General features: G+C 45.4%; 1 protein-coding gene across 7 annotated transcripts in view; it reads right to left on the reverse strand.

The window, feature by feature from the left end:
- nav2a (neuron navigator 2a) overlaps positions 1 to 17,761 on the reverse strand; it is a 534,653-nt gene that overhangs the window by 286,242 nt on the left and 230,650 nt on the right. For all 7 annotated transcript variants that reach the window (XM_086008162.1, XM_086008160.1, XM_086008161.1 and 4 more), the window contains one exon: positions 1,324 to 2,416. In XM_086008162.1, coding sequence (XP_085864288.1) covers positions 1,324 to 2,416 — 1,093 coding nt within the window. The remainder of the gene's footprint in view (positions 1 to 1,323; positions 2,417 to 17,761) is intronic.

Here is a 17,761-nt window from a genome sequence, read left to right on the forward strand (position 1 = left end):
GATGCTAAATCATTGAGTATATTCAAGGCTGAGATAGATAGGATTTTGGACTCCAGGGGAATCCAGGGATACGGGGACAGGGCGGGAAAGTGGAGTTGAGGTCGATGATCAGCCATGATCTTATTGAATGGTGGAGCGGGCTCGAGGGGCCGTATGGCCTACTCCTGCTCCTATTTCTTATGTTCTTATGGTACTGTTCTCTGGTGATGCCACTCCTTCAGTACCCTTACCAGTGAGGTCATACTTCAAATGTGAGCCGAAACATTGAGTATCCACGCAATCTGGCAGGGGGGAGGGGTACATCTCAATGGAACCCAGTCCCATCATCATCTGATGTCCACACACATGCAGAGCACACTGCAGAGCAATCAAGATTGAGATGTCTGGTTGATGGTATCCTTAGGCTAGGAGAGAAACAGAAGCCAAAACTGTGACAACCCAACTGTTGCTACAACTGACAGCAGCTAACTCAACGCAGAAACCAGGGGTCAAACCCAGAACCAGCTCACCTGATTGTTCAGGGAGTTAATCCAGGGAAGCAGCTTGAGCCAGGCAGACAGTCCCAAGTAAGCTGGTCTGAACTGGGTAGATTTTTTTTTTTAATTCGTGCACGGGATGTGGGTGTCTCTGGCAAGGCCGGCATTTATTGCCCATCCTTAATTGCCCCTTGGAGAAGGTGGTGGTGAGCCGCCGCCTTGAGAGCTGAATGGCTTGCTAGGCCATTTCAGAGGGCCCTGCTGTGGTTGACTCTTAACTGCCGCTCTGAAATGGCCTAGCAAGTAGTAGATAAAAGTGCTACAACTGAACTGGATAAGGGAGGGGGAAAGCAGCCTAAATGTCGCCTCCTCTTCCTGCTGGAAGTTCGCGTGTGTGGGTGTCAGCTGAGGGCAAGACAGGATTCGGCTGTGACGTTCACTGCAGTTTATATAACCTGCTGGGTGAGGCTTACATGTCATCACGAAGGAAAGGTAATAGAGGGTGGCCACGGTATTGTCGTCCATCAAAGAGACAATACCTTGAGGAAGGGGGGGGGTGGTGTTGGGAATAAAATTGGAGGTAACAATTTGAATATGACAACCTGGGTTCTATTCAGTACAGCTTAGTATTACAACTTATTCACCAGGCCATCACAGTCTTTGGCAAATGCTGGTGTTTCAGTGATTCTGAAGTATCTTCTGTCCTCCAACTAGGAGGGTGCACTTATTATTGTATCTGTGCAATGCCACTCTCATCAACTCAGACAAAACAGAACAACAGTGCAACAGGCGCAACAATAAATCATTCCCAGCCGGTAAAAATTCTAACATCACACATTAGACATACCTGTACATGAATGGAGCAACAGTGGCAGTGTTGGGGTGGTTGTATTGCTGCTGTGGCTGAGGTAGCTGTACACTGACTGTGTTACTTCCTGTGGTTTGGGTTGTGCTGACTGTCGTGGCAGCCTGAGCGATGCTACTGTTGGCAGGGGGTGTCCCTCCGGCCCCTTTTCCTTCAGAGGAGGCCAAACTACTGGAACTGGAATTCTTACTATCCACCTGTGATTTCTGCAGCGAGAGGCCAGCACCCAGCTTTGCACTGCGGGGTCTCTCGGCTTCCTTTGCAGGAGCTTGGGCACTTGTAGTTTTCCCTGTAGAGGTTTTTAGCCCTGGTTTTGGTATACCACTTTGCTGAGGTGCGGGAGGATCTTTTTTGGCACCACTCAATTTCCCTCCTTTTGGGATAAAGCTTGAGATCTTGGAGGTTTTTTTTGGCATTTCAGAAGCAGTGACTTGCAGCTCCTCTTTCGGCTCCTTTTCCATTTCAATTCTTTCAGAGACGGACGCCCTTTTGGCGACCTCCTTGGTTTTGTCCTTCTCCTTTTCCTTCTGCTTCTCTTTTTCCTTCTCACCGCCTTTCAGCGAGCTTTTCTTATTGCTCAGCGCTCGACTGATGGTCCTTTGTGCGATGCCTTTTAGTGCAATTTTTGGGCTGTTCGAGGCCGGGGCGGCGCTATTAATACTTCTGGCCGAGGCGTCCGCGTCACCAAGGTCCACACAGTTGGAAGCGGGCTCCAGTCTCTCACAGCTGCCATCGCGAGGCCCAGAGTTCTCCAGGCTGGCTCCACCAGCCTTGGATCCGCCTTTGCTGTTGAACAGCTTCAATTTCTCCAGCATGGATTTCTGCCCGTTGGCATTGGACTTGGCAGTAGGTTCAACCGGAGGCTTGGGTGGCTCCTGCGGGGGCTGCTTGACGGATAACATGGAAGACGTGGCAGTGTGCTTGGCGTTGAGGGATTTGCTGCGCCAGGGTTTGGCAGAGTTGGGCTGGGGAATGGCAGATGTGCTTCCACCGATGCTGCTTGTGCTGCTTGCTGAAGACTGTACATTCTCATTCATTCCTGGCTGTTGGGCTGTGTTGTCTGCTGGCTCTGGAACTAGAACAGAGTAATCATAAATGGGGCAAGTCTACAGACTCTTCTGACCCTTCAGCTCCTTTCCATAAAAGGAAGGCTGTACTTAAAATAATTAATCAGCGTTCTTTGTCGATGTTCTCTGTTCATCATTTGTCTTGCCCTAGACACTGCAGTCTTATATACTATTGACATTTTGAATAAATATGTCATGTTTAATGCATTTTTCCAAAATGATGATAAGAGCCACAGACCCTTCATCTAAGGACAGTTTTCAAAATTACAACCCTGTTTAGTCTTTAAAAAATATACAACAATTACACAGCAATGGGAATTAACCAAATCTGTGAAGGTGAATGGAGCATTACAGGAAGCATGTTTTTGAATACTTTATTCATAAGGGAGTCATAAAGAAAGTACAGTATAATCAGATGTCAATGTATCAGTGTATTGCAATAAGGAATAAAAACAGAAAATGCTGGAGAAACTCAGCAGGTCAGGCAGCATCTGTGAAGAGAGAAACAGAGTTAACGGGCAGGATTTTCATTCAGGAGTCGGGTTGGAGGCGGGACTACAACTTTTGGGGTTGTAGTCCCGCCTCCGTCGAGATGCGGCCAATCCACGCGATTTTAACTTGATTGACCTTGTTGAGCCCGCCCGGCGGGCTCAGCAGGCCAATTAAGGGCCACCCGGCAACAGGTGACATCACAGACTGAAATTTCATCTGTCAAGAGGTTTTGACAGATGAAATATCAGCGTTTCAGAGCTGTTTGAAGCTGTCAAACACTGACAATCTTACTTCTCACCTGAGTCCTTCTCCACAGACTCAGGTAGAAATCTCTCCTGCACAGTAAGCTGAAGGCTGTCACTTTTGACAGTTCGCAGCCATTCTGCTTTCTGTGCCGGTGAGATGAGGGACTCCCGGGACCTAAAGGAAGGAAGGCTGAAAAGGTAAGAAAAGAAGGTCATTTAAACTTCTTTAATCACTTTAGACACACCAAACACACTTACCTTTGCACTCATGCACACATCACTCACCTGAACACCGACATCTCGACCCCTCCAAGTCCTTCAACCCGACGGCCCTTCTCCTCTAACTTGGCGTGGTTTGGAGCCATTGGGAATCCCACACTTCAACCTTAAAAATAGGGATTAGGCTAAAAACTGCCTGTTAACTACCTGTTAACAGGCAGTTAATTGGCACTAATCCCCTTCCCGCCTCGGGGAGGCGGGTCCTAGTGCGGGGCAGGTACCCGCCTCCTTTGAAACTGACATGGAGGTGGGTTTGGGTGCGGGATGGGGTCGGGACCCTTGATTTCGGGATTTTAAGCCCCCACACAACTCCAATCTCGACTCCATGGCCCAATGAAAATCCTGCCCAACGTTTCAGGTCGATGACCTTTCGTTAGAAGTGGAAAAAAGCAGGAAATGGAACAGATTTTTAAGCAAGTGAAGAGGCTGGGAAATGGGGGAGGGGATGAAAGAACAAAAGGGAAGGTCTGTGATAGGATGGAAGGTGGAAAAGATTCATCCCCTCCCCCCTTTCCCAGCCCCTACACTTGCTTAAAAATCTGTTCCATTTCCTGCTTTTTCCAGTTCTGACGAAAGGTCATCGACCTGAAACGTTAACTCTGTTTCTCTCTTCACAGATGCTGCCTGGCCTGCTGAGTATCTCCAGCATTTTCTGTTTTTATTTCAGATTTCCAGCATCTGCGGTATTTTCTGTTTGTATTGCAATAAGGATTTGGCCGGGAGTGGGGGGTGGGGTTAGACACACATGGTTTTACGCTGTGAAACTGTATTCCGCATCCACAGCCAGGCACATCATCAGCAAATCTTTTCTACTGATGTCCGGAAGATGTGATAAAGCACTGTATAAAATGCAAATACTTTCCTTTCTTAACATCTCAATGCAACAGAAGCAAAATACTGCGGATGCTGGAAAACCGAAATAAAAACAGAAAATGCTGGAAACACTCAGCAGGTCAGGCAGCGTCTGCGGAGAGGGAAACAAGAGTTAACGTTTCAGCGCCACGTGGCCAAGCAGCGCTCTGCAGCTCCCGCACAGCCGGCTCACCAGCTTTTAAATAGGAAAAACCACGCATGCGCAGTATTTTGAGTGGGCCACGCAGCCCCTTAAAGGGTACCCCAAAAAAAAGTTAAAGGGAACATTGGTCCCAGGTTTGATCCGCTTTCTGTTCTGACTTAGCTGCTCTCGGGCAGTACTGGGCAAGACAACTCACTTCAACACTCTTCAGTTTGGGAGAGAAGAGAGAGCCAAGGGGGTGGGGGGGGGAATTGGGTATCGCCCGTTTTGGGGCGCTAATGTCGGCCGGGTGCAAAGTTTAGCGCCCAGCGCTAATTATCGCCTCCGAGACTGCAAAATTCGCCTCTATCGCCCCCATGAGGTGATTTGAGCGTTAAATCAGGCGCTACACACCTCTCAAGGTGCAAACGTCGGGGAGCGAGGTGCTACCTCGGAACGCTCCCGAAGCTCAGACGATGTCAGTTACCATGGAAGCCAGACACACTGGCGCCATCCAGTTCTTAAAGGGGAGAGGCCATCTTGCTGGCCAGCCACATCCTGCTCATTGCAGCCTTGAATCTCGGCCTGGAGAGACCTCAAAAGCAATTGTGTTGGAAGCATTAATGGATAGGCCAGGGAAAGAGCTCGGCACTTAGGAACCTCAAAAGTGGTGCTGAGGGCCAAACTCCTTAGGACAGCGTTAAATCTCTCCATACGTCACTCTCCCTCCCAACCTGCATGTACCAAAACTTTTGCCAAGGAAAGGCAGGAAGCGCCCGCCTTTAAACAGCGCTCCCCCAGCCCCTTCCGACTTGAAAACGTTCCCCTCTACCTGTCGTTCCAAGCAGCAGGCGCTAAGGCAGGGGGTGCCTGGGGCGCTGCATGCTTGACTGACGTCACGATTTGCGGACGCAGGAGATCGTGGCAGCAGTGTTTAGCGCCGCCGCAAAACGACTCTCAATTTCACGGGCGGCGCTAAAATCGCTGCGCTCGGACGCCAAGTTCCTAGTGCCTCCTGGAGGCGCTAACCAACCGAATTTTCTCTCCAAGGTTCCCAATCTTGATCACAAGCAAGCGACAAGAAGAATAGCCATTTGGGCAAGGTACCCAAGGGCACCCGGCTCTGTACAGCCGTACTCCAGCAGAAATTAATCAGGAGGAGGAAGAAAGGAGAAAAAGTGAGAAAATTGGCAACAAAAAAAAATCATATGTAAAGAAAGAAAAGGAAGACTTGCATTTATATACAGTAGCACCTTCCATAACCTCAGGACATCCCAAAGCACTTTACTGCCAATGAAGTGTAGTCATTCTTGTAATGTAGGAAATGCAGTAGCCAATTTACTCCCACAAACAGCAATGTGATAACGACCAGCTAATCTGTTTTAGTGATATTGATTGAGGGATAAATATTGGCCAGAACACCAGGGATAACTTGACTGCTCTTCTTCAAAACAGTGCCATGGGATCTTTTACGTCCACCTGCGAGAGCAGACGGGGCCTCGGTTTAACGTCTCATCTGAAAGACGACACCTCCAACAGTGCAGCACTCCCTCAGCACAGCACTGGAGTGTCAGCCTAGATTTTTGTGCTCAAGTCTTCTGACTCAGAAGGGAGAGTGCGAGCGACTGAGCCACAGCTGACACCTATGTACTCAGAGATTGCACAAGTGCAGATTCTTTTCTTTAAACAGTCCTCTCTTTCATCTGTGTCAGGAGTTGGTGGGTGGAGAGGCAGTGGCTACTTTGTCATTATCCGTCAACTCAAAAAAAAACACAGCCATGGACAGCCCATGTATTTTTCAGTGTTGTAGAATCCACCCTCCAATTGTAATTCCTTCTCTCCTAGGGTACAATTCCACAGCAGTTCACCTCTGCCTCATCCAAGCGGGCATTCTTCATGTGTCTGCACAGCCAGCTGCTGTTCATGAGCTGTTCAATTCATTGGTTGTGGCCAAGCCTGATCCCGTGCTTCTGTGATGTCCATAAATGTATTTTCCAATAGTGATTGCTGGATAGCAACTGGAATCAGGAACCCCGGCTGATTTTTATCCCATTCCCCAGCCAATGGTTCATTGTGGCACACGCAATCAAACTGTATTACGCAGCGCTGCCCTGCCTGAGATTAGCTAACACACTGAACTTTGACTATTTCCAGTCTATAGTGTCTACTGTGGCTCAGTTGGTAGCACCCTTGCCTCTGAGTCAGAAGGTTGTGTGTTCAAAAAATCTAGGCTGACACTCCAGTGCAGTCCTGAGGGAGTGCTGCACTGTTGGAGGTGCCATCTCTCAGATGAGACGTTAAACCGAGGCCCCGTCTGTTCTCTCAGGTGGACATAAAAGATCCCGTGGCGCTATTTCGAAGAAGAGCAGGGGAGCTATCCCCAGTGTCCTAGCCAATATTTATCCCTCAATCAACATCACTAAAAAACAGATTATCTGGTTATTAACACATTGCTGTTTGTGGGAGCTTGCTGTGCGCAAATTGGCTATCGCATTTCCTACATTACAACAGTGACTACACTTCACAAAGTACTTCATAGGCTGTAAAGCGCTTTGGGACGTTTGGCGGTCTTTATATAAATAAAGGCGCTATATAAATGCAAGTCTTTCTTTCTTTATTTCACATACAACTCAGAGCCACCACCTCATGATACATATTACACAACGAGCCAGCTGGGAGAAAATCCAACATCCATTCTGATATTAAGTGTAATAGAGAGAGGTACAGCACTGACAACCTACTGCTGCTGGCAAGTAATTAAAACTAGAACTTAATACAAAACCTGCACTCAAGGTCAGAAGCAGTTTTCGTGGAGCAGCAAGTATCAAATGGGAGCGGGGGAGAGAATTACACACCACATCGGGGGAGAGAATTGTACATCACATTTTACAGGACATTCACACAGTTACTTTCTCTCTCTGGAGTTAATTAGCAGTCATTTCAGTTCTAAAGTCACAACGTTAAAAATGACCCCAAGTTTACCTTTGGAAAGCATGGTGGCAAAATAATGCTGCTGCTACCTGTGTGGTGCGAATCCCCATAACATGTCAACTTGGTCTGGAATTCACCACATGTGTCCAGGTAACAGGACACACCAGCATTTAAAGGGATATCATACCGCTCCTTGTTGTTCAGCTACTTGTTTAGCCAACAGACCCCAGTGTCCGCTACCCCCCATAAATGTCGATCCCTGCTGCTGCGTAAAAGCGGAATACAAGCCATCACGAAAATTGCTCCACTTTCTTCCTGCAAATGCAATTTCTGTGGCTGTGAAACAAGCCAGCTCTATAAAATGTAGTTTTGCTGAGCTACATTGCGCAATTACACTAAACATCTTTAAAATATATTGGGCAGCCTTAAAGGTGTAATCTAGTTGCAATTATCTGAATTATATGCATCATAATATAAACACCTTTTGCCACACACTGTTCGTTAATAGAAGCAGTTTACCTACCTGAAGAGTGTCATCTTTAAATGATTTTCCTTCTAAGAACCATTGGAAGCCTGCTCCAAATATAATGAGGTCAATTATTTTATGCAATTATGCCAGCAACACAGAAGTGTCTCACTGCGTTCTTTATGCAGCAGTAAATGGCCACAAAAAATGCTGCTGTTTGCAGTCAAAGTTGCACAGATTCCTCGCACATTGCTTCACAGTTTCAGCATGCAGTCTGACGGTTAGACTAATGGCTGTTGGAACAGCCTAGTGAAATCAAAAAGCAGCAGCTCAGGACGTACATTTCCAGCACTGTCAAACGCCTATTGGAAAGGATTTACTTCACTGCCAAGAATTTGCATGGACATTTATTGTAACTCTCGGCTGTTTGATCCAAGCCAGACTCCTCTGATGTTCCAACTCATACAACGTTCCCCCTCAACTGTGTGCATATGATTTACTGGACAACAATTACAGACTGGATACCAGCCCAAGCTACATGCTTGTTTAATGACATCATTAGCTGATGCGGGGGTGGGGGGGGTGGGGGGGGACACGAAAAGACAGCATCAAGTTCTGCAAATGGTGTGTACGTAATACTCTACAGCAGTTCTTGTCTGCTGGAGAAATTACACCAATTGCAACAAAATGTTATTACTGTACTGCATAGAAACCAAAATATCACGCTGCCACAATCCCGTAGGCATTATCTACTGAAGAAATTAGTGGTTATAGCTGCAACACAAATGTAATACTACACAGAAACCCAAACATTATGCTGCAATGATCCAATAGGCATTTCTACTGAGGAAATTACAATCGTTATATCTGGAACAATAATTGAATGTTCCATCGAAACACTCATACTATATTCCGCTAAACCAAGATTGTAGGTTTATATATCAACGAGCTCAAAATACTTAAATTTCACATTTTGCTATCAGGCATTGTCCAGTCTCTGATCGACATCCATGCCATCAATCTTAATTTGGATCACTTAAGTTGTTCAGCAGAACATACAGTTAACTGGAAAGAAATAATGCAGGGGAAGGCACGGTAACCGTAAGTGGATGATGGCAGGTCGCATTTAGCTTTAATGAACTGATAATATCTGATCAAATAAAGTTTGCGCTCAAGTTAAAATATACAATGAAGTATGGCCGAGCAGAGTTTCGGATGAGCTCAGGTTTATAGAAGGTGAAAGATGGGAGGCAAGCCAGGAGAGATTATTGGAAAAGTCGAGTCTGGAGGTAACAAAAGCATGGATGAGGGTTTCAGTTGCAGATGAGCTGAGGCAGGGGTGGAGACGGGTGATATTACAGAGGTAGAAGTAGGCGGTCTTGGTGAGGGAGAGGATATGGGGTCAGAAGCTCGGTTCAGGCTCAAATAGGATGCCGAGGCTGTGAACAGTCTGGTTCAGCCTGAGACAGTGGCCAGGGAGGGGGATAGAATTGGTGTCTGGAGAACAGTTTGTGGTGTGTGCCGAAGACAATGGATTCAGTCTTCCCAATGTTTAAATGGAGGAAATGTTGGCTCATCCCATACAGAGGCAGTGGCGGGGTTGAGAGAGGTGGTGGTGGTGAGATAAAGCTGGGGGACCTCCATGTATATGTGGAAGCTGACATTGTGTCTTTGGATGATGTCACCAAGGGGCAGCATGTAGATGAGAAATCAGACGGGCCCAAGGATAGATCCTTGGGGGACTCCAGAGGTAACGGTGCGGGGACAGGAAGATAAGCCACTGTAGGAGATTCTCTGGCTACAACTAGATAGGTAAAAGTGGAACCAGGCAAAGGCAGTCCTACTGAGCTGGACAATGAAGAACATGCCAATGAAGTATGGCCCAGCAGAATTTCAGATGAGCTCAGGTTTATAGAGGGTGGAAAATGGGAGGCCAGCCAGGAGGGGATTAGAAATATCGAGTCTGGAGTTAACAAAAAGATGGATGAGGGTTTCAGCAGCAGATGAGTTGAGGCAGGGGTGGAGATGGGTGATATTACAGAGGTGGAAGCATTGGAGGAGGATGGTGTGGTCAACCATGTCAAACGCTGCAGGCAGGTCGAGAAGGATGAGGAGGGACAGTTCACCACGGTCACAGACACCAGAATTCCCTACTCAATGCTTCAAACTCGTAAAACTGACCCAACAAGCACTGAATGTCACTGATGGCTTCTTGATGACTATCGGTTGTTTATTGGACTGGAGGAAGGTACACAGTGAGGTTCCCCATGGGTCGGTAGTAGGACCACTGCTTTTCTTGATATATAGAAATGACTTAGACTTGGGTGTACAGGGCACAATTTCAAAATATGCAGATGACACAAAACTTGGAACTACAGTGAACAGTGAGGAGAATAGTGATAGATTTCAAGAGGACATAGACAGGCTGGTGAAATGGGCGGACATGTGGCAGATCAAATTTAACGCAGAAAAGTGTGAAGTGATACATTTTGATAGGAAGAACAAGGAGAGGCAATATAAACTAAAGGGTACATGAACAGAGAGACCTGGGGGTATATGTGCACAAACAAAGCAGTTAAAAAAGCATATGGGATCCTGGGCTTCATAAATAGAGGCATAGAGTACAAAAGCAAGGAAGTTATGATGAACCTTTATAAAACACTGGTTTGGCCTCAACTGGAGTATTGTGTCCAATTCTGGGCGCCGCACTTTAGGAAGGATGTGAAGGCCTTAGAGAGGGTGAGAAAAGATTTACAAGAATGATTCCAGGGATGAGGGACTTTAGTTATGTGGATAGACTGGAGCAGCTGGGGTTGTTCTCCTTAGAGCAGAGAAGGTTGAAAGGAGATTTGTCAGAGGTGTTCAAAATCATGAGGAGTCTGGACAGAGTAGAAAGAGAGAAGCTGTTCCCATTGGCGGAAGGGTCGAGAACCAGAGGACACGGATTTAAGGTGATTGGCAGAAGAACCAAAGGCGACATGAAGAAAATCATTTTTAGGCAGCGAGTGATTAGGATCTGGAATGCACTGCCTGAGAGGGTAGTGGAGGCAGATTCAATCGTGGCTTTCAAAAGGGAATTGGATAAGTACCAGAAGGAAAAAAAATTGCTGGGCTACAGGAAAAGGGCGGGGGAGTGGGACTAGTTTAAGTGCTCTTGCAGAGAGCTGGCACAGGCTTGATGGGCTGAATGGCCTCCTTCTGTGCTGTAACCATTCTATGATTTATATAGCTCTTTTATATTGAAGAGTGGATTCTACAAAGCAGCACAAACAAAGAAACTGCACGGATATTAACCTGTGCACGTGCAGCTGTTTGAACGTCACAATGCTGGCCACTAGACCTTACCCAATACTGGGAACAGTCTGTACGGGCCCAGAGGATGAATAAATGCATCACTGGCCTAAATGGGGGGGCTGAGCAGCCAGTGCATCTGCAGTCTGCGAAGACATCAGCCTGTCCTTGCAATGGAAACTTTAGCTCTGGAAGCACCAATAAAAACCATCACTTCTGCAGGCCCTTGACACCTTTGAACACTAATCCGCGTTAATGAAAATATCAAAGTCTTATTTTGAAGTGACTGAGATACAAGTCAGCATTTACAGGCGTGAAAGAAGAATGCATGGATGAGTTCCAGCGCGCCCATTTCAAAAGGAATCCCAACATCTTGAATCTTATGACGAAAGGAGTTGATAGGATAGAGAGAGAGAAACTATTTCCTCTGGTGAGTTTCAAAACTGAGATTGATAGATTTTTGTAAGGCAAAGGTATTATGGGATATGGAACCAAAGTGGGTCGATGGAGTTAAGATACAGATCAGCCATGATTGAACTGAATGGTAGAACAAGAGGGGCTGAATGGCCTACTCCTGTTCACTGTTCCTACATTAGGAAGCTAGTGATCCTGCCTCAATTACTTTACAATGCTATCTTCTTCCTCTTAGGCAGTCCCTCGGAACCAAGGATGACTTGCTTCCACATTAAAAATGAGTTCTCAGGTGACTGACGAGTCCAATGTGGGACCTACAGTCTCTGTCACAGGTGGGGCAGACGGTGGTTGAAGGGGCGGGTGGGTGGGGTGCTTGGGCTGTTTGCGCTTGGCTTCCGCTTGCTCCCGGCGAAGAGACTCGAGGTGTTTGGCGCCTTCCTGAATACTTCTCCTCCGCTTTGTGCGGTCTTGGGCCAGGGATTCCCAGGTGTCAGTGGGGATGTTGCACTTTTTCAAGGAGGCTTTGAGGATGTCCTTAAAGTGTTTCTTCTGCCCACCTGGGGGTCTCTTGCTGTGTCGGAGCTCCGAGCACAGCACTTGTTTTGGGAGTCTCGTATCGGGCATGCGGACGATGTGGCCCGTCCATCGGAGCTGCTCGAGCGTGGTCAGAGCTTTGATGCTGCAGATGTTGGCCTGAGCGAGAACATGGACGTTGGTGCGCCTATCCTGCCAATGGATTTGCAGGATCTTGCGGAGGCAGCGTTGGTGGTATCTCTCCAGTGCTTTGAGGTGCCTGCTGTACATGGTATCTTGCTATCACTGGAGCCAGGGCTGCAGTCAGTGGCAGCATTGTAAATGAATGGCTGCATGTCATCAATAGAAAACAGATTTCAAGCCACGAGGCTCAAACTGCCACTATAGGACCACCCTGTACAAACATTATACAGAAATACAGGTTTCTTTTCTAATCTTCCGAAAGAAGGCCCATAGCAAGTTTGGAACAGAAAACAGACATGTTGCACAGTTTCTCATTCATAACAATGGTATTGTGGTGCACAACTCTGAACACATGATACTACCTTAGCAACGGGGTTGCTTCTGGCAGTGTGTCATTTTTTTAAAAATTATATAAACTGAGGAAATTGCCAAAGCTTTAGTTTGACTAACAAAGCACAGGTTTTGCACAACTGCAAGTTCATCTGAGCACACCTACCACAAAGCTACATCAATGTAGCACTTCACTGTTTCAATCATATAAAGACAGATCAATTCATTTGCTGTGTCGGGAGTGAAGCTTTTCATTTCAGTCAATACAGTAATGAAGAACATACCATTTCGTCTGAACTGCAACCAGAAATTCACCCAACATTTTCTACACTCAAAAAAATAATGCGTCTCCTAAAGGGCATTTAGAGAAGCCAAAATGGTTTCATCAACTGTTTGCACGTGTCAACGCATTTTTAAATCAATACACATCCAACTGACTTCAGTTCTATTTTCTGCTTCTATGGCCCACAATATATCAATAAAACATCTTTATACAAGCTTCCCTGATATTGCAATGAGTCAGCGCACCACTTGGTGTGGCAAACCGTAAGACTGCAATGGTCCAAGGTTCAATCTCTGGTTTGTGCGGAGTTAGTCAACCTCATCCAGGATGACAGTAAACGGATTCAATTGACCTTAGCACTGGCGTTGGGGTGGGGTGAAAGGGATGGAAAAAACAAACAAACAGCCAGGGCTTCCATTCCAGTGGCTCCTGATCGAAGTGTGCACGTGAATGCAGGTGCAGAGCCTCTGCTTGCTTTTAGGTTTTCACAATAAGAATGGGGCAGGTATTTTAGGGTAGGCTGTGCCATGGAACTGGACCCCAGTACAAGACAGTTATTTCAGGAGCAGAATGGGAAATAAAACAACAAAAAAAGTAACTGAATATCTTTGTACTTTTTTTGGTTGAATATTTAGGAAAACCAGAATAAGGTGCATTTACGCTACAATGGTAGTGTTGGCAGGAAGTGTGAATGCTACAGTTATAGTGCTAATCCCGTGTCCTAGCCTGAACGTATCCTGGAGCAAAGCGGAGGTCTGAACTTTATATTCTAAAACGTTTGGGCTAATATGAAGCTGATCGAGTGATATTCTGCAGCACTGCCTGTCTTGAGTTGATTACATGCAATTGAACATGCAGTGATTGTGCTATAGTTGTTTAATTCTTCAATGTGGTCACCATTACCCACCAGCTGCATGCAGCAATCGAGCCACTGATGTCCACTAATGCCTACACATCTTAAAATGGTGGAACATTCGCTATAAATGCAAATATGACATTTCCGCCGAGATGGGAACATTGGCCCCGGTAATGTGCTCTCATCTCTGTGGGGAAATGCAGTCCTTAAAACTCATTTCAGTCACTGCAACCAAAAGTATAACAACTAAAGTTCATTTTCATGTGTTGCTTACCGATGGGAGCCAAAAGAACCGGAAAAAGCACGAATCGCTTCAGGTTTACAGCGTGGTAAAAACATCATGCACTTAAAGGGTTAAACAGCAAAGTCGGAAAGTCTTAAATCTTAACTCCCAAGCAACAAAGCAGTTAAGTCAATGGTTCGTCCCCAAGGGTCAGATGCAAATTAACAGTACTAATCGGGATTGAGGAAACACAATTAACATTTTCACCTGAAACAATTGAAGTTCACTGAATCCTTCTTTTTGCCCTTCACCCCAAAGGCTCAATAGGATGTGGCCTATTAGCAAATGAAAGCTTCCCAGTTCCTTGTAGTAGCCTTCAGGGCAGTCAATTTCCCAAGTTTTATCTACTACATCAAACTTGGAAATGCCACACAACAACTTTTTTTTTTAAACTGCCATTTAAGTTACAAGGACATCTGGTGACCAATATAAACTTCCAAGAGAGCCCATAAACTTAGACCAATCAACATTCAAGGTATCTGATGAGCAAGCTCATAAGTGGCTTTAGACTGAAGCCTCTATCTGGATTAACAAGACTGGCAACACTTTCCAAACAAGGATTTCTCTATAATAAATTTAGATAAACTTGCTGCCTCTCAAAAGAGAGTACATGAAACAGAAGTTAATCTGTAAATTGATGATCGCTTCATCAGCCTCCAACAATCAGAGCTGTCTTAGCAAATTCCACACAGATATACAGTGGGTCTCAGGCATTGTGCTCCTTTAAATGAACTAGACAGTTACTGGCCTATCTCTATAGTAAAAGTATTGCAAATAGAGAATTCAAAACAAGAGAGTCGACACAAAGAAATGTCTTGGTCAACATAATTTGCTACCTTTGCATAACTAAAAACAAACTGCTGTCTGTTACAGGCAAGGAAACTAATACATAAGTGGTTTGCGCTGTACTAACCTTTCAAGAAGCTGAAATCTTTGATCTCGTTACTCCAGGGAGACAACGGACATCATAAAAGAGAAGCAGATCGGACTAAATTGGTCAAAGTGCAAGGTTTCAGTTGGAAACTTTACAGCTGCAGTTTCTTTCCCCGATTCGGTCACCGGGCAACCCAAATTGACTGAGACCTTCTTTCACTTCAAAACAATGAAAATTAAAGCTGTAATTCCCTTAAAGCTTCCAGTGTTTACTGGGTACTCCTCCCTCCAAGTATGCTCACAGTTTGACTCAGTGCTCCTGCGGAGTGCAAATCAATAGGGATGATGATCCCAAATTTCTTGTAATGAAGGATGTATTGACTTCTCATAATTGATGCCCAAAACAAAAACTGGTTCATTTTATATTTCACACGAACAAGCGGTGCCAAAAAGCATTCTCCGCCTTGTTGACTGAACCTGAAGTTGCGTCATGCTTTAACATAGGGTATAAACTTCATTTGATAAGAAAATGTGGGATGTTATATAACCCAATAAATATAAAGGAAAATCCCGACACAATCAATTTCAATTACATCTATTAGAGCCACAACATTAATGAGCAAGTTGAACAGTGAAAAATGAAGTTAACTGTCGGTTTGAAAGAATACTCCACAAAGTCATTATCCTTAAGTATAGTCGTGGAAAAAAATACCCCAGTGCCAATTCAATGTTCAGCCTCAGCTCCCAGCACCCCTTCCCCCCACTGTCCTTTGCTTTCAGTAAAGCAGTGAGGGGGGATGGTTGGAACTAAGGCCCTTGCACAGCAACAATTCATCTCAGCACCTGGATATTTGAACTGGAACGAAGTCAATGGGCAGAATTGTTAGAGCAGCCATTGTGTGCAACTTAATAAAAAACAACTTAAGGATTACTGCAGGAAGCAGAAGGTATCTGTCCTCAGTAGCTGTGTTGTAAAGCATCGCAGGGAAAACGAACTGATGGTGCCCATTTAAATGGATGGAGTGCAGGGAAAGCAATATGTAGATTGGAATACTGTGCTTCCATGTCTATTGGGGATCCCAGTAATAGTAAGAATTCCTTACCCACTAGGTAAGGAATTCCTGAGCTTGCCTGATCAATGGTAATTCGCGTGCTAAGAAACGAAGAAATAGCTGACATTTTATAGTACCTTATCGCGTCCTGAGGATTTACCAAAGTGTTTACACAGAATAGACAGCACAGAAACAGGCCATTCGGCCCATCTAGTCTGTGCTGGTGTTTATACACCACACGAGTTGCAGCCAATTACTTTCAAAGTGCAGTCACTGATGTTACGTAAACAAATGTGGCAGCCAATTTGCCCCAAATCCCACAAACAACAAATGAATGGATGGCCAGATAATTGGTTTTTGATGGTGCTATTTTAGTGAATAATGTTCCACAGAATATCAAGAGAATTCACTGCCCTTCTTTGAACTCATACCACTGGACCTTTTATATCCGCCTGAAGTGTCCTCAGTTTAACATTTCATCCAAAAGAAAGCACCTGCAATAGCACTCCCTTAATGCTCCATTGAAGTGTCACCCTAGATTATGAGCTCAAGTCTGTAGTGTGGTTTGAATCCAAGAAGTGAGAGTGCCAAACTGGTACTTGGAGGATAAATAGGGAACTATAACTGCAAAAAAACCTGCAAGTTCAGTTCGCCATGTAGTGATCCTGTGAAGCCGAGACTTGGGGCTTTTTGTTATCCATTGGTCATGCTATTATACCTACCATTGTAGAAATAATAGGGTAATAATAGTAGGGGATTTCAAATTCCCCAATATTAACTGGGATAGTCAGAGTGTGAAAGGCTTAGAGGGTGTGGAATTCTTAAAGTGCATCCAGGAGAGCTTTTTGAGCCAGCATGTAGAAAGTCCTACAAGAGAGGGCGGTACTGGACCTAATTCTAGGGAATGTAGCTGGGCAAGTGGTAGAAGTGTCAGTAGGAGAGCATTTTGGTGATAGTGACCATAATTTGGTGAGATTTAAGGTAGTCATGGAAAAGGACAAAGATGGACCGGAAATAAAGGTTCTAAATTGGGAGAAGGCCGATTTTAATATGATAAGGCAGGATCTGGCCAAAGTGGACTGGGATCAGCTACTTGTAGGAAAATCCACATCAGAGCAGTGGGAGTCTTTCAGAAAGGAAATAGAGAGAGTACAACGCCAACATGTTCCTGTAAAGGTCAAGGGTGGGACCAACAAGCCCAGGGAACCCTGGATGTCAAGGGATATACAAGAATGCATTAGGAAAAACGGGAGGCTTTTGGCAGATACAAAGAACTAAAAACAGTGGAAGCCCTAGAGGAGTATAGAAAGTGCAGGGGGGTACTTAAAAAAAGAAATTAGGAGAGCGAAGAGGGGGCATGAAAAAACACTGGCGGGCAAAATAAAGGAAAATCCCAAGGAGTTTTATAAGTATATTAAGGGCAAGAGGATAACCAGGGAAAGAGTTAGGGACCAAAGTGGCAATCTGTGTGTAGAGCTGAAAGATGTAGGTGAGGTTTTAAATGATTATTTTGTATTTGTGTTCACTATGGAGAAGGACGATGTAGACATAGAAATCAAGCAGGGGGATTGTGATATACTTGAACAAATTAGTATTGAGAGGGAGGAGGTACTAGCAGTTTTAGCAGGCTTAAAAGTGGATAAATCCCCAGGCCCAGACGAGATGTATCCCAGGCTGCTGTGTGAGGCAAGGCAGGAGATTGCAGGGGCTCTGACACAAATTTTCAGAACCTCTCTGGCCACAGGGGAGGTGCCAGAGGATGTAGTACCATTATTCAAGAAGGGTAATAGAGATAAACCAGGGAATTACAGGCCAGTGGGCCTAACATCAGCGGTAGGGAAATTATT

Source organism: Somniosus microcephalus, chromosome 15, assembly GCF_052327205.1.
Source record: "Somniosus microcephalus isolate GS21.2 chromosome 15, FLI_Smic_1.0, whole genome shotgun sequence".
Taxonomy (NCBI): Eukaryota; Metazoa; Chordata; class Chondrichthyes; order Squaliformes; family Somniosidae; genus Somniosus; species Somniosus microcephalus.